The 23121-nt window shown below is 35.4% G+C and overlaps 1 protein-coding gene across 3 annotated transcripts in view; it reads right to left on the reverse strand.

The window, feature by feature from the left end:
- LOC150097287 (putative RNA-binding protein Luc7-like 1) overlaps positions 1-13078 on the reverse strand; it is a 121339-nt gene extending 108261 nt beyond the window's left edge. The window contains exon 1 of one of the 3 annotated variants that reach the window (XM_090407615.1): positions 12974-13078. In XM_090407615.1, coding sequence (XP_090263741.1) covers positions 12974-13034 — 61 coding nt within the window. In that variant the 5' untranslated portion in view covers positions 13035-13078. The remainder of the gene's footprint in view (positions 1-12973) is intronic. The other 2 variants (XM_090407617.1, XM_090407616.1) reach the window with 2 other exon arrangements.
- Positions 13079-23121: the final 10043 nt, after the last annotated feature.

Raw genomic sequence — 23121 nt, forward strand, 5'->3', positions numbered from 1 at the left:
GTGGGAATAGATGTTTGTGATTGTCTGTGGAAATATTAGTGGTGATGTGGGAAATAGAAAGCGCTGGCATAGATGATGTGGTTCTTTGTAGTTGGAAGATTGAGTGGTGGAGACAGTTGTAGAGTAGGTACCCTCCCTCGATGAGTCTTTAGACTCCTGGGAGGTGTCACATAATAATATTTAATGTTTTTTAATTTTTTTTGTTGTAATTATACATTTAGTTTATTTTTAATTATAATGCTGTACTGGTATGTTATAATTTAAATTATAAAAAAAAAGTAAGCCTTTTGGGGGGATTTTTTCTCCATAAAAATTAAGCAAAAACAGTAAAATTCTTCAAGAATCACCATTTCAGCAGTTGGCAACTAGTTATAGTACCTATGTCTTACTTAACTGGCTGTCAAAGCTGCATTTACCTTATGACTTAATTTTATCCAGCTAGTTCTATTATAATATGGCTGAAAGCTTAACCAACTCGAACGTAGATAGACCATGTTATAGAAAACCAAGATAAAATTAGAACAAATGCCTTCTTCAAGCTATTCAGAACACATTAAAGTTCTTAGCGCACTAACATTAGTGCTCTAAGAACAATAAATTAATCCTGTGATTTTAAATATTTATCAAGCATTTATAAAGATGATCAAGAAACTGCACATAAGAATTTCCCCTATAATAATAAATGTTAGATGGAAATGCATGCAGCAAGCGGACACAAAAATGCACACAGTTTACTGCAAATCAGTTGTTGACATGAATGAATGAATGAGTTAAGAAAAGTGTAGTAAGCAAAACAATTTGCTTTTCTGGCATTTTGACAGTATTCTTAACAGTATTGTCAAAATAGTAAGAAAAAAGCAGATAACTACTAAAATGATGCAAAACCTGTACAAACAAGAGACTAAGAAGGAAAGAAGAAAACCAGTTGACATACTATTTCTTGGACTGAAGATTAGAATCTTTGGAGAAGAGAGTGAAGGATGCAGTTGCTGAAAATAACTATAGAAATCATAAAGTAGAAGCAGAATATCTGAGATTGGAGTGGATTATCCATTTCCGATAGCATTAAATTTTCTCAGGGAGATCTCTGAAGTATGCCAAAATGTGTGAACAGTAATTGCAAAGTGGTGAGCAGTTTAAGCAGACAAGTATTTTATTATTTTTCCCTGAAAGGTGAAAAGTTATGACATGCCTGTGCCAGGAAAGGAAAGAGATATATGCCAGTCCAAGAAAATAAACCTGATAATGTTTGATATAATCAAAAGTAAAAAGGTAAGCGAGGTATTCCTTACAAGAACTAACAGAAATGCATTTTAGAAGCAGTGGAGTTCAAGGTTATCCTCATCGAATCTCAAATTAAGAACAGCAAAATCAAGTTTAAGATGGTGATTAGGGAAAAGCCTGGCTGGCCGAGTGGTTAGCGTATCCACTCTCCAGCCAAAAGGCTGCAAGTTCGAATCCCACCGTGGGCATGGATGTTTGTGATTGTCTGCAGAAATACTAGTGGTGGTGGTCGGCGGTAGATGAAATTGGTGTAGTTGCTGTCAGTTAGTGGATTGAGTAGTGGAGACAGTTGTAGAGCAGGTGCCCTCACTCGATGAGTCTTTGGACTCCCTGAAGGTGTCAAATAATAATAATAATAATAAAAATTTGGAAGCTTCAAATAAGTATACACTAGGTTCAAATGAAGGATGGAGTTTACTTTTTTTTTTTTTGGATAAGATGAGGTCAGTGAGAGTTCATTAAAGCAAAAGAGGAAATGTTTGTGAAAGCATAAAGCCTTGAGGGTCCTCCAGCACTGGATGGAACAATCCAAAGCAATGAAGCCATCTACCATAGCATGATAGAGAAAATTGGCAATCCAATTGCAAAAGACAAAAGGCAGACTAAGATGGTCATTTTATGGACAGGCTTCCACAGACTCAAATATCCTAAAATGTCAGTAGCAATCATATGAGCTTCTTCAAAACCTTCAATGGCTTAAGTCTAAAAGGTGGATTAATGACAAACAAGAGGATTTGCCATTCTTATCTGCAGCCAATCACTTAGCCTATTATCATTGATTATTAATGAATTAATTAAAATAAATTAAAATAATGAATTAAAATTATATAAAAATTAACTCATTATCTGGTGATCCTCCAGGTGATGAAGTAGGCTGCTGCTGATCATGATTTTGAAAAATCTATAGGGAAAAAAATTCTTAAAAGTGAAAGCAAATGGACAATGGTTTCATGGCTGGCATTGCCCTTTACTAATGGGTTGAATATAAGATGCCAGATGAGTAGGAAAGATTGAAAAGACAATATAGGATAGGTGTTAATTCTATAGGACAAGTGTTGAACACAAAAGGAAGTATACAATCAAGACCAATGATGTTGTCCAAACTATTCCAATTTTTCTCATTTCTTTTTGAAAAACAGTGCAGGCTTGGAGTGGACTTTATGGATCTCTTATGAAAGATCTACAGAGCATCAAGCCCCCTACTGCACTGGTATGAGAAAGAAAGAAAGAGCTCTTTGTTACACCTTAATAAACAGCTGACTGTGGCTCTAGCTCATTTGCACTGCTATTTCTCTCATTCTTTCAATAACAAAAATTCAGAAGGATAGGAAGCTATTGCTAAGATTCTAACAAAGCTTTCTCCAGATCCACAATCTCTGGATTCAGCAAACTAAACATGTCCAAGGGTAGAATAGTTGTATATTCTATAGGTTTATCCCATCCAACTTTTGCACTTATGCAAATGATTGATGGAAACTTAATGATCGAGTTTGATGTGTACCATAACATGTTTTGGAAAAAACATTTAAAAGATGAGATTTGATGGCAAGGTATTTTCAATATCTATAGACTGCAAATTCTTACAGACATACTGACAATCAAATTTTGTACAAAAGGTGCACATAACTTAATTTCAATGTGTTCATAAAATGGTAATTTACAGAGTAAGCCTATGTGACAGACCTGATCAAATGTCAAGTTTCCCCAAACCTTTCTTTGGCTTATGTACAAAAGATGGGTGGTGACAGCTTGGAGACTGGCTGTGAACCTAAAGATACAAATATTCACATTCCTGATCACTAAATGGTAGGTCTTTAAGCAGTGAAGTTGATGACCTTATGATTATGAGAGAAATGACATGAGAGCAACTGGATGTTAATATATACTGAACAATTATACTGCTATATTTCAAGTCAACTGACATTTCAAATTTTAAACTGCTTTTTCTAGTTGTAGTATTGAAATACTTATGAGTTCATGATAAGATCTTAATAATTCAATTTTTAGTAGCAAAATCAGAGGAAATAATCATTCTCCTTGGAATTATCTTTTCTTTCTTGGAATCTTAATATCCTCTCATTAGCCACTCTGCTTCAATAAAGAAATTCTACAGAATTTTGTCCAAGAATACAAAACATTAAACTAACATCTTTAGATATAATAGGGAGCTTGGATATCTCTCTCTCCAAGAATATTCCATATACAAAAACAGACATTTGAGCACAATTTCCAGCAGACTGTACACCTATTCAAACTCACTATCACATCAGGTACTCCACATGGAAAGAGAGACTACACAAACGGGAAGAACTACAATGGGTTCACCACTATTGCTAACCTAGCAAACTTATCTGAAACACTTGGAAGACTCTTTGCTCTTGACTCAAAACCATCTATTTGGCTACGATACATAGATGACATTTGCAGTATAGAATCGCAGTGCCAAAACTCCATTATTATTATTTTTTTTTTAAATAAAAAATCAATCTGCATCCCCTAATTAAATTCACATTAGAAAGAGGAATCAAGATGAATTTCCTTTCTGGACATTTGTATCCAACCAAACCTGGATCGATCAATGAATTGCTTTAAATTTCCATCTACTGAAAACTGACCTTTGCAGGACACTAAACTCATAACAAATCAGCACACTATCCGTCTCAGAAATACAGCATTATAAAAATCCTTAGTGACCAGAGCAAACAAGATTTGTTCCTCCAAAGGACTGCTCAAACAATAATTAGAAATAACTAAACAGCTCTACTAAATGGATATAACCAAGAACACAAAAATAAAAATTTTAAAAATACCACTCCAAAACAACATCCAGATAGAACTCAACAGGACTAATACTCTATATCAAACAGGCACCCCTGAATGAGTAGGAAACATCATGGGAAAAAAAAAAAAAAAAAAAAAAAAAAAAACTTATTGCCACCTTCAAACTCATTAACCAGATTTACTATCTGTTACCCACTCCAAAATACAAACTCTCAACAATGAAGATACCTGGAATATACCAAGTACTGTGTTCATACAATTTGTCATGCTATAAGCAAAAAGGAAGATAAGTCAAACTTATTTCTGAACATCAAGACCCCATCTGGCTCAGATCACACAATCTGGTCTAGTAGATAATGCAAACCATAGGATCCAATTGGAAAACACCAAAGTATTACAAAAATCCAGCACTTTCCCCTCCCTGCTTTTTGTCAAACAAGTGCTAGTACTCATCCTTTGCTAGCAGGAAAAGCTGAAAATTAAAACAATACCTGATCTGTATGTCATGTCACTCTTAATAAAGATGCCAGCTTGCCATACAGTTCCACAAAAAAAATTGCATAGATATGAATGGCTATTCAAAGAAAATACTGAAGCCCTAGTTCAATGACCAAACCTTAATCATAATAGACTGTCCTTCTCATCCCTAAAGTATGGGAAATTGTTATACTCAATTGTGTTAAACAGTTTAACTCATCATTTTCAGCCCAACAGCTTTTAACTAACAACTACAGGTATAGAAGAAATCAAATTTGGCACATGCACTACTATTCCTTACTGTTGTTCTTTGCTCACATTGCTGATGTCTTACAATATGCAAGGCAAAATATTTGTAAGATAAATATAATTCTTTTACTGTGGCAAATGCAATTAATACAGCACACAGCTTATCTCTGCACTCCAAAGTACAACACCTTACACTTACTAATATCAAAACTACAACCCCAATTATTATTCCAAGCTAAAAAGTATATTCAAATCTTACTGAAAGGAATTAGCATCTGCAATGTTCCTTATAATTCTCCCCAACTTTGCATTATCAACAAACTGAAGAATCCACATGAAATATTAACAAGGTTAAGCAGCAAGAATTCAAAAGCAGATTCCCAAGCACACCATTGATTGCCTTTATTTTCTGAGATACCATTCTCATACACTACTTGCTGATATCACTCAGAGTATCTGTAATCCATCTTATACAGCTTGTACACCAACCTACCATAAGAATCTATCAAACACATGCAAGTAGATTGCTTCAGCAAGACTTACCCCTCACAAACCCATGCTGATCATCATATAGAATCCCAGGTCCACCAACCTACTCCTGTATTTCATTACTAACCCACTAACACTAGCCACAATCACAGATATACAGACTGATCTAGAATGGAAAACTTCCATCCAAGAGTTGGTGTAGTACTATTTTGTCTTCTTTCCATTCTCTAAGAACCTTTCCAACTACAAGACTTTCATTAAATAACCCGGTCAAGAGCATAACTAACTTTTGCACATTTCATGGGGGTTTTAAAAAAGGGTTTTAAAATACGTTCTTTCTTGTAGCTGTATCAGTTGCTTTAATATCATTTTCATTCTAGGTGTTTATCAGAACTTTCAAGTCCCTCCTCTCCGTATATTCTTGTTTAATCTTCACCCAAGCGTAAGCAGGCAATGTTTGTACATGAAACATCTTCAGATCTAGGCCACTTACATACAGTGGCTGATGACTTTGTATCTCATAATGCAAAGTACATTTCCTTTTTAGAAGTGTGCTTTAAAGAAGGTCAATACTCAGACCAGTTTCTAACTGAGCCTCATCAATGAGAACAAGACTCAAAAAGCCAATGTTGAATTAATACAGAAGCCATGTTTCTCACATACAAATATCTAAAATGTGTATCACTTTATTAAAATAATCTGCATCAGAGATATTAAAATATCTCTGGATCAGAGATAAAACTAAGAATGTTCAGTCTGGGTAGTGCATAGAATTGTGGTTTGCATTATGAGATACTAAGGCAATTAAATGTGAAGTTATCTTTGTAAGCAAGTGGACTAGTTGTGAAGACACTTTGCATGCACGCACACATGCACAGCTTACTCTTGGATAAAAGATTAAACATGAATAATTTTTGGAAAAGCTGAATATATGTGAGCTCCATTTTTTCTCTGGAAAGGTGCCAACAATTGTAAGAGAAACATAAGATGGGCACTCATTTCAGAGCACAACTTTAGTAAAATGGTAGGAAACTATCAGAACCAGAGAACTCGTGTTACTCAATATTTTTCTGATAGTAACAAGATGTCTATGAAAGAGTAGATATAAATAGATCAGCTCTGTCTTTGATACCATTTGGATAAAGAAGTACACATAAGTAAAAGTTGTCAAGTGGCTTTTACAAGGAATCAGACTTGACTCCAACTTGTAAAAAGGTAAATTTCCTGAATTTTGACCTTCAAAATCAGATTTAAAGTGCTGCATGCTTCAGTGTAACCTAAAAATGAAGCTGGAATTTATCAGACAAAAGTAAGGATTTTAGCTATTTTGGTCACCTATCGTAATAACATCTATTATCCCAAGATCCCCATGGAATCAAAGACTCATTGTGGGAGGTTCCTTGGTCATATACTCAGTGCATCATATCATGCCTTAAATACATTTAAATTCTCTGCAGAAGCCACACTCCCAGGTAATGCATTCAAGTCATTCACAACCTTCCATGCATAAAACCTGCTTCTCACTCCCTTGCATATATCCTCCTTATATAGCTTCCAAGAATGACCTCTTGTTCTCTCTCTCCCCCATCTCCTATTTTATGAAAAACTTTGTGTCAGTATTATAACAATCCTTTACAAACTTGTATGTTTATCATATCCCTCCTAACCACTAGACTCTGCAAACTGCATCTTCTCAACTTTTCTTCATACTTAACATTCCAAAGACCTGGAATAACTTGTCAATTGTCTCTGGACCTTTTCCAATATCTCATCATCCTTTTGAAAACCAGATGACTATATGTGTGCAGAGTAGTCCATATGTGGTGTAATCAATCTTTTTACAATGGAACCAGAATCTCCTTACTTCTATAAGTCAGCATCCTCTACATCATTGCCAGAATTTGTTGTTATCCTCACAATTTTGGCAATATGTTCTCTAAATTTTAGATCCTTATCCACCATCACCCAAAGATCACTCATTTCCTCCATCTCCAACAATATATTCCTACCAAGCGTAAATTCTGCATCCCATCTGTTTCCCAAATTTTAAAACCTTACATTTTGCAATATTGAACTGGCATCCCCACTCCCGTGCCCATTCACTTAATCTATTCAAGTCTTCTTGTAAGGCCAGACCATCTGCTCTACTCCTCATAGTTCATCCCAACTTTACATCATCTGCAAGCAACTGAATATCTCCATCCAAATCTTCCCTAGTATTGTTAACATACAGGTTACCCAGTAAAGACCCTCAAACAGATCCCTGAGGCACACCACTAGTGATTTTCTTCTTCTGCGATATTGCTCCTCCATATACAACTTACTCATACCTATCAGATGGCCATCTCCAATCCAATGCATGAATCTAATATTCATGCCCCTTCAAATCTAGTTTGTCTTGCAACTTACATGATACTCTATCAAAGCTTTGCAAAATCAAAGTAAACTACTGTGTATCCATCTCCCTCATTCAATGCAGCTGTCACCTTTACTATAACAAGCAAGTAATTAGTAAAATATAACCTCCCTTTAGCAAATCTGTGCTATCCATCAAAGATCATACCACTGTTGTCAACATAATTCTAGATCCTGCTTCTCACTAATCTCTCCACACTTTAACCACAACACAGACTGGTCTGTCACCTCCCTTATAAAGTAATACAAATCTTGCCTTTGGAACTTAAACCAATGCAAGACTCATTAAACAAATATGCCAAGGTAGATGTCAAATCGCTGGCATCCTACAAAATATGTGATGATATCATCAAGTCCCACAGCCTTATTAATATCATTTGCTTAATTCTCCATATACCTCTTGCTCACTCATGGCTACTCCTCATCATCCACTGCTCTCAAACTCTCCAAGATGTCACATTCACAAGAATGAAAGACCTTTATGAAATGCTCATTAAATATCTCAACTATATCCTCCATAGCTTTTATCCTTATATCATTTTCTCCAATTATTGTCATCCTACCATAGTCACTTTTTTTTTTGCTGGCTACATATCAAAAGAATTCCCCCTGCCCAGATTTTTTTTGTCTTCATTAGTCACCCTCCTTGCCTGTTCATTGTACTCCTCATGGAATTGATTATTACCACTCATCTTACGTTGCCCCCCCCCATAATACCTTCTTTCTCTGTATTGCAAGCTTAATCTCTTCATTCATCCATTTCACAATTACCTTATTTAACCTCCTGACCCTTGAAATACGTAGATATTGCTTCTACTACAGTTCTTGAATAGCACCTAAGCAGTATTAATCTCCTATCCACCCAACTCCTTTCCATGCTACACCTGCAAGCCATCTCCTGAGGTTCTCATAACCACCAGTCTTGTAGTACCATATATACCCTTTCCTCACATGGCTGACAACCACCAGGTAACCATTTCATGGTAACTCTCACCAAATGGAAGGAGATTTGACACCTCATTTGTGACATCTTCTGATGAGATGATCAAATCCAAGACCCTCAAATTCTTGCATACTCTGTCGCATACTGTCTGAAGTAGTTGTCCCTCAAAAACTCGAGAAATTCATTTTCTTTACTTCCTGTTGCTATCTCATCCCAATCTATATTGCTGTAATTAAAGTCATCCATAATGATAACCATTTTCCTATTTGCTTATACATTTCATGATCACTACCTCTATATTACCAGGTGTATAGCAACATTCCACTAAATATTTCATTCTATTCACATCAATCTCACACCATACTGCTGCAAAGCCACTGTCATTATTTTCCCCTTTGTATCTCTACCTTATATACGGACATAACTCCTTTTCTAAAATTAATAGAATTCCACCTCCTTTTACCCTTTATGTCTTCACAAAAAACATCCTTTCATCTCCATTCCTGTCAGGATGTCATCCTCATTCAACCATATCTCACTTATTCCAACAATTATTGGGTGAACAAATTCAACTTAATCAATCCAACCATTTCATTTCAGTTGTTTCTGACACTTCTAGTATTCATGTATGAATTCATATGCAAACAGTTCATTCATGGATCTATAACAAGTTTCACTGGTACCATTTATTAGGTGCAAATTCTACATGCTTTCCTCAAGCCATTCCTCTCATTACCCATCCCTGTACCCTCTTCAAACCTAACTACTCCTGTTCCCCTTACGTCCCAGGCAATCTCATTCCTGTCTTGTCTGCTCAATTTCACTTCCTTTTCAAATCACTTTCCCCACCTCCATTTGTCTTGCACACTTGTTCTCTCACTTCCATCCTTCCTTACTTTTCCACATCTTTTCTTTCTCACTCAGCTCAGTTCTCTACACTCATTCCTTCAAACTTCCACACATTAACAAACTGCACTCCTTTCTCTTCACATATTTCTGCTAACATTATTCATAATAGGTAGTGTCAAACACACACTACCTTTTCACACTATTATTTCCTTATTCATGTATATGTCTGCGTGGCATTCTATGGAATCCACAGCATGGAATTTTTTACAGCTCATCTGCAAGTCTCATTTAGTTTTTATCTAACTATGGTAACACATTCAAGTAGTAACCAACTTTCTCCCTGATGAAAAGAAAAGAAAGGGACCTTTTCATTATTCCAATCAATATGTTTATGCAATACCACCATACCAAATACAGTTCCAGCCAACACAATGCAATTTGATCATTTAATTTCTCAGCTGCAATCCTCAGTATCTAACCACCTCAAAAAAGATGAGCATCTAACCAACACAAAAAAAAGAGAGGAGCAGAACAAGATCAGAAGCTATTGTGCTCAAAAGGATAGATGGGTCCTTTAGTTACCAGCTTTGATCCATTAGAAAACTAGTCTACCACTATCACATGCATTCATTATAATAAATAAATGAGACTACCATTAGAGCAATAACTTCAATTTAATATAAACTAAAATTATCACCTAACACTTTGACCTTCACATCAAGGTCAGCATCTAAAGCACAAGCACACACACATTATAAAGAGACGTATACACACAAAGAAAAAAAAATTTCCAAAGGTCAGGCAGTAATGGCAATGCAACTTGTCTGTATATATACATACATACACACACATACTCCAGATGATGACCTTGACATGAAGGTAGAGTCACTGCATAATTTTTTCTGATTTATATTAAAATAAAGTTACTGCTCTAACATGGTAGCCATCTCCATAATTTTAATGAATGCTGATCAATGTGTAACTATGAAAGAAAGGACTGTCATAATACAAATATAATAGTTGTTTTCCTAATCAAGCATTCAATGACTAACAAATATATTACATTTCAAAAGAAATTAGAAGATTAATTAGAGCAAAATATTCATTTTCCAACAAAACTCCAATCAGAAACTACAGAACAGCCAACTACCTTTTTTTTTTACTTAGTATATTATGTTTTTATTTTTATTTTTTAAATGCATAAGTTATAAGGGAAAGAGCTATTTAAAGACTAAAATTTAACTCAAATTAAAAGTTTGTTATAATCATCTTACAAACTTGTTCTCACAAGAGATCAACTTCACTGGTGGTTGACATCCTGTAGGGGAAAAAAAAACAAATCTCCATTATCTAGTTTGCAGAAAAATTCTTGTAAATCACTGTAGATGAACAGCTGCTATAAATTTGGAGCACCTGGAAGTTTCTTCATAAAATGAAAAAATTCTTTAATCTGGTGCTTCAGAAAGAGGGGAGAGAAAATAATGAAATGCTACTGCTTACTATCAATATAAATTATTCAGTTTGTATACATGTCTGGTTGAATTAAGCAGCTGAATAAATAAATTACAATCTAACTGAATTTTTACTTAAATAAAATAAATTTTAAACTACAGTTTTCAAATATTTGGCTATGATAAACTGAACAATCTGAACAGTTTACATGAGCACTACTTGGACTAAAGTAGTGATCCTTATTAAAACATGCCATATAATACTACTAAAATACGTTTAAGTTGGGTGAAATTCCTTATTTAACAAGAAAAGGAAAGTAACTAGTGCAATAATAAAGCTCTACCCTCACTCATAACAAAATGATAAAAGCCTACTGCCCTGACCGAGGTCACTTTTTTTTTTGGTTTTTTTCTTGATTCTTAAATAACGCTTTGGCCAAACAGGCAGGACAGCCAATATCAGAATTACAGAACACAAGAACTACATCCGGATCCACCAATATAGCCACTCTGGTCTTGCATGCCATGCTCTGGATACCCGCCATAGAATACGGTGGAAGAAAGCCACGATCATTCACCGTAGTAAATACAAGTACGAAAGGCTTTTCATGGAATCAGCCTCAGCCCTAAAAAACAATTCAAACCTCAACAAATTTGGCAGCATGAGACTGCCTCAAATTTGGGAAACCTACATCAGAAGACCTCAGCCCAATCGTCCAAGAATACCAACATTGCCCGCTAGGGGGAACCAATAGGACTTTAGGAGAAAGAATAGCTTCCTGCTTCATCCTCATTTACTGTTTGCTGTGCCTGTGTGCACGTATCTTGTTCACAAGTTCCTGTTGAAAATGGCAACGTGTCGTTGTTGAAATATTGGATTTGTATTAAAAAGTTATTTTAATGTATTTCCTAGTCTACATTGTTATTTCCCTAAACTATTTAGTAATAATGCATAACCAACGTCTAAGCCTTTCCACTAGAATTAAATAAAGCTTCTCACCAACATAAATAGATCTGGTAAATTCACCAAGCTTCGAGTATTTTCAAGTTTTATAAATAATTTTACGTAATAGTAGATAAACATCTTATTTTATTGAGTTTAAAATACCATACACTGAATTAAATGGCTAATCCTGAAGTAGTTAGCTGAGAAAGTTCAGTTTATCCAGTTAAATTTAATGTTTTAAAGGAAAAAATAAATAAATAAGAGACTATTTCATCTGATTTATCCCTCTTATCTATATTGTGTCACGGTTTGCTGTTCAACACTTAAGTATTTGTGTATATTACATGTAATGAATGCATTTTAGAGTTTCACCATTTGCAATTTCATCAGTGAATAATCTAGTTGTAAGGGAACCTTTATAAATTAGAAAATCAGCTGTGTTCTAATGCAAAAACCTAAGATTCTTTAGGGTTTTTTTTGGTAGATCTCACATTAATTATGATCACATCTGCAATGTGTTTTTTTTTTAAACACTGAATGGCAGATAATGTGCTTGTAACTATGAAATTTCGAGAAATTTTAAAAGCGCATCGGGTCAATAAGTGTTTGCCCCAAGCTGTGCATACATACAAAATACGTTTGAAGATTTCAAACAAGAGCATAGTTCAAAACTGCTTTTAAAAGTCGTAAGAAGTTTTAATAATAACACAGCGATTTGCTTCTAGATCCAGTTTAATGTTATCAACCCCTCCCCTTTACGTCGTGGTTACCAATTCATCGTCTCCCTATTCGATGAAACGAAACAGTTTCATAACTCGGAATGAGATATACAACTTTTGATAAAAACGCCTAGCTTGAAGGTCCACAAGAAGATAATGCAACCCACTGTACTATCACAGAAGGAATCTTCACAACGAGTACCATGAACAATCCGAGGAGCACATAATCAGGTCGAATAATTCGACATTAATATCATTAGGCTTCAAATATGGAAATAAACGTTTAAAAAATCTAAACAGAAAGTGAAAAAGAAATTATAACATCACTTGTGTTTATGAAATTAAATTATTTATTACAGCTAACATTTACCATCTCTTCCTGTGCCCATCAACTGATCCAACATCTGACGCATTTGCTCGTGAGCAGACATTTTTCGTTTACTTAAAGAAAATGGCGTCAACAACAATACTAGCCGTAAACATTACCAAACGGACGTTTAAGCGTATATGTAGTATTAGTTATCTATAGCGCCCCTATGGTACAAATAGAGGAAAGCACATGATTATATATACTGTATATTATTTACAGAGTAATTCACTCTTTAATGACATGTTTATAATTATTAACTGACTTAAACACCGAGAAAAAATATACGACATTTAATAAGGTTTCACTACTAGTTTCATTGGAAATGCCGACTTCGTCAGGTGAATACAGTACCATGGAGAAAACAACATCTTAAAAATATTTTGTACTTTAGACAAACACAGAGTTTAGAACAAGTAGTAGTTGTGTTTCAAATTGAGTCCGAGCATTAGTTCTGGCGTGAAGCATTTTGCGTGTGAATGGCATCATAAGTATGACAAAACTGGATCACAGCGTGATCCCGTTTTGTGAATTGGGTAGACTGTAACGGAGATTGCTGTTTAGATGGGTAGGGTCGAGAGCTATTTCTTCGGATTCCAAGATACGTCTTTCTAATTCATCGGAGCATTTATGGATGTTTGAAGTTAAGTTCCAGTCAATTTGATGTTGTCGTCCTTCAGCATTGGTATTGGCAGAGAATAAAACGTGGCTGCATAGGGCACTAGCATGAGTTCTGTTATTAAAATTGTCACGTTCGTGTTCTTCTAGGCAGAGAGAGATGGACTTTTCTGTCTGGCCATAATATAGTTTCCTGCAACTGCAAATGATTTTGTATACCCCTGGGAACTGAAGAAGGTTGTGTTTTACTTTAGGTTGACTGAGGCAAGATTGGAGTTTTAGAAAGGTGGAGAAATATGTTTTAACATTAAATTTCTTCAGGATTTTCGCCAGTTTAGGAAAACGAGAACTTATACGGTAAGGAGATGTAGGCTGTGCGGTTTGAGTTATCTTCATTACTATGTTGATTATGTACACTAAGACGTTTATAGATATTTTAGGAGAGTAACCGTTATTTAAGAAAGTCCTTTTGAGGTAACTAAGTTCTTGTTGAAGTTCCTCTCCTTCTGACAACAAGGATCTCGCCCGATGAGCTAGTGTGGAAATAATCCCTAATTTTTGAGGGAGTAGTGGTGAGACGAAGCATGCAGGTAGCTATCGGTGTGTGTTGGCTTTCTAAAGATAGAAATCTTCAGACCATCCATTGTTCTAGAAAATTTTATATCCATCAAAAATTAGGAATTATTTCCACACTAGCTCATCGGGCGAGATCCTTGTTGTCAGAAGAAGAGGAACTTTAAGAAGAACTTAGTTACCTCAAAAGGACTTTATTCAATAACGGTTATTCTCCTAAAAATATCTATAATTGTTTTAGTGTACGTAATCAACATAGTAATGAAGATAACTCAAACCCCACATCCTACATCTCCTTACTGTATACAAGTTCTCTTTCTCCTAAACTGACGAAAATCCTGAAGAAATTTAATGTTAAAACATATTTCTTCACCTTTCCAAAACTCCGATCTTGCCTCAGTCAATCTAAAGTAAAACACAACCTTCTTCAGTTCCCAGGAGTGTACAAAATCATTTGCAGTTGCAAGAAACTATATTATGGTCAGAAAGAAAAGTCCATCTCTCTCTCCGCCTAGAAGAACACCAACGGGACAATTTTTATAACAGAACTCGGGCTAGTGCCCTATCCAGCAAGTTTTTTTCTCTGCCAATACCAATGCTGAAGGAGGACAACATCAAATTGACTGGAACTTAACTTCAAACATCCATAAATGCTCCGATGAATTAGAAAGACGTGTCTTGGAATCCGAAGAAATAGATCTTGACCCTACCCATCTAAACAGCAATCTCTGTTACAGTCTACCCGATGCTGTGATCCAGTTTTGTCATACTCATGATATCATTCACACGCAGAGTGCTTCACGCCAGAACTAACGCTCAGACTCAATTTGAAACACAACTACTACTTGTTCTAAACTCTGCGTTGTCTAAAGTACAATATATTTTTAAGATGTTGATTTCTCCATGTTGCTGTATTCACCTGACGAAGACGGCATTTCCGATGAAACTAGTGGTGAAACCTTATTAAATGTCTTATATTTTTTCTCGGTGATTGAGTCAGTTAATAATTATAAACATATATATATATTCATTTTTAATATAAACTGACTAAAAACCCGAGAATTATAACAAATTAAGATTTATTTGAAAACGCAACATGTTTCGTCGAGATTGACTTCATCAGGCGTTAAGAAAATAGAAAGCTATTAAAAGACGCTGAAATAAACATTGAGACACTCTAAAGCTATACAATTATAAAGTTATGATATTCGACTGTAAATTACAGTTATTATGAACTTGAGCTATAGTCCGTGTTAAACTTCTATTGTTATACACTTGTGCGTGTGTGGAACCACGCGATCTCCAGTATCTCATAGTAGAGCTGAAAGAGTCAGGCAAATTATAGCTGAGATTATTGTTCATATGAAGAGGGTCCAATGTGATTTCTTTCGACTCTACAATGCGGCGTTCTACCTCATCATGGCAAATGTGTAGGTTTGAAGTTGTTGTCCAATTTACTTCATGTTGGCGGCTTTCGTTGTTCGTGTTTATTGAAAATAAACACGAACATAAATTTACTATGGTCAAACGGAGAAATCTATTCTCCTACGTCTCGAGGAGCACCAGAGAGACATTGCTCATAAGAGAACCAGAGCAACTGCCCTGTCAGGCCATGTACTGTTTTCAATAAACACAAACAACGAAAACCGTCAACATGAAGTAAATTGGACAACAACTTCAAACCTATACATTTGCCACGATGAGGTAGAACGCTGCATTGTAAAGTCAAAAGAAATCACCTTCGAACCTCTTCATATGAATAATAATCTCAGCTATAATTTGCCTGACTCTTTCACCTCTACTATCAGATACTGGAGATCGCGTGGTTCCACACACACACACAGGTGTACAACAATAGAAGTTTAACACGGACTATAGCTCAAGTTCATAATAACTGTAATTTACAGTCGTATATCATAACTTTATAACTTTCTATGTTCTTAACGCCTGATGAAGTCAATCTCGTCGAAACATGTTGCGTTTTCAAATAAATCTCAATTTGTTATAATTCTCGGGTTTTTAGTCAGTTTATATTACAAATGAACATATCCCAACACCGAGTTAATAGTAGTAGTCATATATATATATATATAGAGAGAGAGAGAGAGAGAGGGAGAGTTCATAGTTAGATAGGGCTAAATGGACTCCCTGTATACTGGAATAAAAAGGCATTAGCTGATTATTTTTTATGGATGAGTGGTATATATTATTATTATTATTATTATTATTATTATTATTATTCATGACACCTCCAAGGAGTCCGAAGACTCATCGCGGGAGGACACCCACTATACAACTGTTTCCAGCACTACTACCAATCATCTCCATCAACGCCAATTGACTTTATTGACTTTCAATATAGGCAAGTCATGTAAGTCATCTACGGTGGCAACAGCATGAACTCAATAATAAATTACTCGAAATTATTTTTATACATGGTGTAAATATAACTACTTCCATATGTGTTCAAGAGCATTTCATATTTCTGAGAGAAAAAAACCAACCCTTATCCAGAGTCTGAGACTAACTAACTCGATGTTGGAATAAAATAAAATAAATACGAACAGCAGTTGAACTATATAAGAGATATAAACAACATACTGTATTGGTGGAGCTGTACTTCAGGAAGTGGATGAGATTCGAGATCTTGGAATAATGGTAGACAGTGGACCGAAGTTCTGAGGGAATATTGCAATGATAAAAAAATACATTAATATGTAATGATAAAGAGGTTGTGATACCTCTATATAAGGGATTGGTCTAACTATTATTCTCAGATTTGGTTTTCATTGTGATGCAGAAACACTAGAAAATGTCTAAAGACGAATGACTTAAGCGATATCAGGACCTCTAGAATGTTTGTTATGAAGAACGTTTGCGAGAATGCTGATTACAGATATTGGTAAATAGGAGGAAAAGAAGAGATATGATAGAGACCCTCTAGTTAGTTAAGCGGTTCCACCAGATTAATACAGAAGGAATTATAAAACGTGTGCATGATAAAATGTAAAGATGTGGTGAAAAAGAGTCTTCGCCACATCTTATGCGGGGAAGAAGAGTTTGAGGAGTAGACTTTTTCACATGAAGAGTTTTGGTGAGTGGAATGCATTGCGACACCAGAGCATTAGCCGCAGATACTTTTCTATTTACATAAAGATCTGTATAACAGTAGTATATTATGTTACTGATAGATTGCAACCGAGACATGTGAATCATCATAGATGATCAGATACCACACTTCTTTCCAAGTCACAATGAGTTATTTCTGTCCACCTGCATTTTTCAGACAATTTAGCTCATTTCTGAAACAAAAATCATAGTTCTTTGAAGGAAAGATACCACCTCCAACTTCTCGCCTGTTGCATTTTAAAGAAGTAAGGTACTTCTAATGCAAGGAATGTTGTGATGAAGATGATGGACAAAAATTTCACGATTTAAAGGTGAGAAAGATGGCATAGAATATTTCTACGACAGCAGAAGGTTACAAGATGATTGTGTGGTAGAAGATCCATCTCATCTTGTGTACTGTATATATAGAGTAAATCAGGTGGGAGTTAAATGGATAAGTAGTATCCTTACGCATGAGCTGCAAAACAAAAAGAAAAGAAAAGAAATAGAAAGAAATTGTTGTAGAGGGTATAAAGAGGTGGCTAACTCATGAACAGTATAAGAAACAGGAAAGGAAGGTGTGGCACAGTATGGCCAGTATGGCACAGAAATTATCTGAGCAGGCAAAAGAAAATCTCAGAGTTTTTTTATTGTGCCAAGTAGGAGCAAGACTGATTATGGAAATATAATGTTAATGAGTGCAAATAGCAAAGACGTAACAGAGAAAGACGATCTTGAGTTATTCACTGACCATTTTGCAATGGTATATATATCATCCAATTGAAGATATTTTTATGGCAGAGGTGAAAGGGACTAATGTGACAATAGAGGTTGATGAATTGGAGGCACTTAGGATATCGCAAAATCTGAATGCAAATACACTTGAGGGGATTGGGTAGAATATCGACTGGCGTATTTTGAAAATGTGCAGGGGAAGTGGCGATGCCTTTGACTGGAATGTTTTTAAGACTTATTTCAGACAATATTATATTGTATTTCAGTAAGGGACACGAGATGGGGTATTTATCTACCGTCTTTTAAATGGATGTCATTTATAAATAGTGATAGTCTCTGGCCAGCTATCTCTGACTCGCTACTTAGTGGGGGATGAACCCCATCAGTCTCCAAAGGTAGATAGGGCTAAAACGACCTCATCTACTCCCTATAGTGAATAAAACGCGTTAGGAGATTAATTGATTGATTTTAAGAACGAAGCACTTGTTTGTCCGTCTCTTTATCAGTTATCACTTATGGTGATAGTCATGGACCAACTATTTCTGATTGGTTACTGGTAGAGATAGAACTGCCCACTCAATCTCCGAAAGCTAGGTAGGCTTAAAAAGGCCTCGCCTACCCCTGTAAAGGAAGAAAAAGCGTTAAATGATTATTATTATTATTAAGTTTTGGGTACTTGAAATCTTGTTCTTTCCATGTTCATATGGCACTTCTCTTTGGGAATACCGCCATGTTATACATTGACATAACCTTAATAAATTGACATAAACTTCCATCTCTTCTCGCCATTTCATAATACAGACATGATTAGATTACGTACAGTTTTTGGTGGTCTTCGCCGCAATAAAACTAAAATGTGACACTATTTTCTTTGAAAAGTTTCATTTATTTTGTCAGTGAAAATATATTATCTATCAGGTATAAATTCAGCTTTTTGAATAATTCTTGATGTTAATGCTCTGATAGCGTTTATGGTAAGCTGTTTACTTGGATTAACAAATTGAATATTTAGTGAGGTGAGAAGTGTTTCCATAGCGCAGTCAGTATAAAGGAAGCCTTTTGGCCGGAAAGATCCGGGTTCGATTCCCGTCAGTGACGTGAGGAACTTTTATCTGGTCTCTTTCGACTAAAGGTGAGTTAGCCGATCTCATATGGTTTTAGGCGTTTTTTCACCCAGAAACTTAGTTTTTTCCCCCCAAATAGGCAAACTGACCCCATGGATTACAGTCATGAATAAAATAAAATTGGGGTTGAGGAAAGCAATGATGAATTACCCTGTAAAAATCTCACCAGGAATATTTTGTGGGCAATGCCTACAAAGTCACCTCCGGTTGGAAACAACTGAAAGGGAAAACCCAGGTGAGGTGAGAAACTGACGGAAAAGTGCAATTAGGATATTATAAAGAGAATAAATTTTCGATTATTTTTTGACGCATTTCCTTTGGAATAAAATTTAATAATTGGATTTTTTTAGAATGTTTGAATATGTGACCATGTCACTGAGATATCCTTCTTGTACTATTGCCAAAATTGCAATAAGTAGTTCTTTTAAGTACAAGTGAAGTGGATGATGGAAAGAACAAAATGACAAATAATTTCCAACTTACTTTCAAGAGAAAATAAGTTGAAAAATTATGAAGTGGACAAAAATTCACGCCGCTTTTTGAGACTGGTCATTTATATACAAAACTGTCCAGTCATAATGAATATATATATCCCGTCCCATCTTCCGTTTTTCATCTCAGGCCCATTGCCCGTCACAGCCAATTATATCTGCTTTTTTGAAACCCGTTCAGCTTATGATAGGGCTTTTGTCTACATATATTTAAATTGCGTGAGGTCTTCTGGATAATTGCGTATTTTATGAGATGGAAGAAACCGAGTGACTGAAAGGAACACCCTACCATCTCTAAAAGAGACTGGCTAACACACTTTTGAATGAAAATCCCTTATTAAGGTCTTCTCTTGAAATCTCCTGCAGAATTCGAGCCCAGATCTTTCCAAACAAAGAAATTGTAGATATCGAATAAACTATAGAGGATCTCTCTCTCTCTCTCTCTCTCTCTCTCTCTGTGTGTGTGTGTGTGTGTGTGTGTGTGTGTGTGTGTGTGTGTGTGTGTGTGTGTGTGTGTGTGTGTGTGTGTGTGTGTGTGTGTGTGTGTGTGTGTGTGTGTGTGTGTGTGTGTGTGTGTGTGTGTGTGCGCGCGTGCGTGCTTGTGTGTGTGTGTGTCACTCTCTCTTTTATATGTAGGCAGTTCCCGAATTATGTAAGTTCGACTTGTACAAATTATTGTGAATGGGTTACAAAAGTCTAGAAAATCGTGAGTTATAAAACTTTACTTAACCCACCAATCTAACGAAATCTTCCACAAGTCGTCATATAGCCAAAGTCACACATGAGTGCACCTTCAATACAAATGTGCAGTTTTTAGCGTGTTTCATGGTCGCATATTTATTGTTTGCATGCTATGTATTTTTATTTTTGGTATTTCCATGGATCCTAAAAGAATCATTGTTCTTAAAAGTCCAAAGAAACAAAATAGATTTATGAAGAGAGGAAGTAAGCCATGCTAGGTCATCTGTTGATAATTTTATAAGAGAGGTCAAATGGCCATTTTAAACAAATCTTTAATTTTCTTTTTAATTTCTCATACTCTTTACACTGGATTATATTACTTTGTGTAAATAATAACATAATGAAATCCAATCCAATTTGTGTGTGAATTCTGTGACCGAAACAAACAGAAATAACCTTATTAGCAGATGTTTACTGGTACTGTAAATACCTAAAATGACGAGGAGAATCTTTATATGGGCTTTTTCAGTTGAAGATGAGTTAGCCGATCTTATACGGAGATAACAGGTACTACTACTCTCCCCGAAACTCGGGATTTTCATCCCGTATGCAGGCAAATCGGCCTTGAGAACACACGTAATTCAGAGACAAAAAATACTAGTGGTGGTGTGGGGGTAGATTACGTTGGTGTAGATAATGGTGGTAGTAGTTCGGTATGGTTGGTAATCGTGGTGGGTACAGAGTTGTAGAAGTAGGTGCCCTCTCGCAATGAGTGTTTGGGCTACTTGGAGGTGTCACGTAATAATAATAATAATAATAATAATAACTATGGTGTGATTAACGGGTAAAGGGATTAGGTCAGTCTTATATAAAATTGGAGTTACCTAAAGTTTGTAGAATTTAACTCTTGCGTAAGTCCGGTACTGTCCTTATACTCTTGGTTATCCACGACTAATGACTAGGAACTCCTGGTTATCCGTGACTAGGAACATGACTAATAACTCGAGTCTATTAGTCATGTTCCTCGGCATCGAAGCGAAGAAAGTATTACTGCTAACTACCACCATCATCACTAACTCTAACACTATATATTATTTTTATTATTATTAAGACTGATATTCAGTGAATATACAAGTGTTTTTCACTTGTATGAATGAATGAATGAATGAATGAAGGTGGAAGACAATCACAAACATCCATGCCTAAGCGGGATTTGAACTCGCAGCCTCGTAGCTGGAGAGCAAATACGCTGACCACTTGGCCAACCAGGCAGGCACTATATATGTTATAACCAGTGGTGAACTATAAGGGGCTCGCCCGAGCCCTTTGTTAAATTTTTCTCAAATTTTCGAGTTCCTTGTTCTTCTTGTTTACTTTTTTATTTTTTCAAAAAAAAAACATAATTTTTTGAAATATATTAAGCTAAAAACTCATACGGTAACCTAACAAAGTGATTTTATTAAATAAAATATTATAGTTACTGTTTCTACAATTTTACAAATAAGAATTCACTTTTGGTAATCGCATATAAATAAATAGGACTATAAAATAATACCCCTTGATTGGTACCGATGATTATCACGTGAAGTATAAATACAGAAGAGAAATATAACTTATTTCAATGTTATTGTGTTTAGATAATATTTATTTATTATTTATAGATTGTCATAAAAACTTTTATCGCCAACAAAACAAATTTATTTTGTTTATAAAAATTGCGGACTTATTGCATATATATGCGCGATTATAAAAGTGCTTATTATATCAAAATATAATAAGAATAAAATCCTTATTATATTTTGATAGTTTAAAATGCTTTTCTTATGTAAGATAAATTAACACAGATGACTGTGTGCAAATATTTCATATTTAGATCATGAAATTATTATTATTTGAAACCTCCAGGGAGTCCAAAGAACTCATCGAGGGAGAGTGTGCCAACAGCATCGAACGATTGGTTCCTTTCTAACTACTAACCGCGCTCAAACGTACTTAACTGAGCCATTAGTAGCAAAGGCTCTACCAAACGACCAACCTTTGTCAGGTTTGTTTTTTTTAAAATTTGTTTAAAAATGATACCCTTTTCAGGTTGATTGTCACCCTCATACTTTTTAAATTGGCATTTGTACACAAGCTGTATTAATAACGTTATTGCGTGAAATGCGGCTTTTTTTTTTGCTCGACGATGCAAGCCCTTTGTTAAAATTTCAATAGCTCACACTGGTTATAACCACTTAAAATGATAATAAACAGGAAAACAAAAGATAAGGATCTGTACAGTGTGTGTAACCAAGGACCATAGTTATACTGGTTACTAAAAAAAATATTAATTTAGGCGTTGTCAATCTGTCTTCATACTCAACGTTCCAGAGACCAGAAACCACCTTAGTCCATCGTCTCTAAACCTTTTCCAATACATCAACTTTTTGAAAATCAGGTGATCAAATCTGCACACAGTAATCCATATCCATATATTATATAAGGGAACCATAATATCCTTACTTCTACAAGTCAGTTCCCTCTGCATCATTCCCATTATCCACTGTGTTGTCCTCAAAATTTCAGTAAAATATCCGCAAAATTTCAGGTACTTGTCTACAATCAAGCCGAGATCTCTCTCTCATCTCATCTACCTCTTCCAAGATATTTCTACCCATTGTGTACCCTACATCCCATCTCTGCTTTCCAAATTTCAAAACCTCACACTTTTCAACATGGAACTGATATCCCCCATCCATTCATTTACCCATTCAGCCAGTGTATTCAAGTCCCCTTGCAAAGCCACAACATCTGCTCTATTCCTAATGGCTCTCCCCAACTT

This window comes from Typopeltis vanoorti, chromosome 17, assembly GCF_054136105.1.
Source record: "Typopeltis vanoorti isolate ZY-2024b chromosome 17, IOZ_Tvanoo_1.0, whole genome shotgun sequence".
Classification (NCBI taxonomy): Eukaryota; Metazoa; Arthropoda; class Arachnida; order Uropygi; family Thelyphonidae; genus Typopeltis; species Typopeltis vanoorti.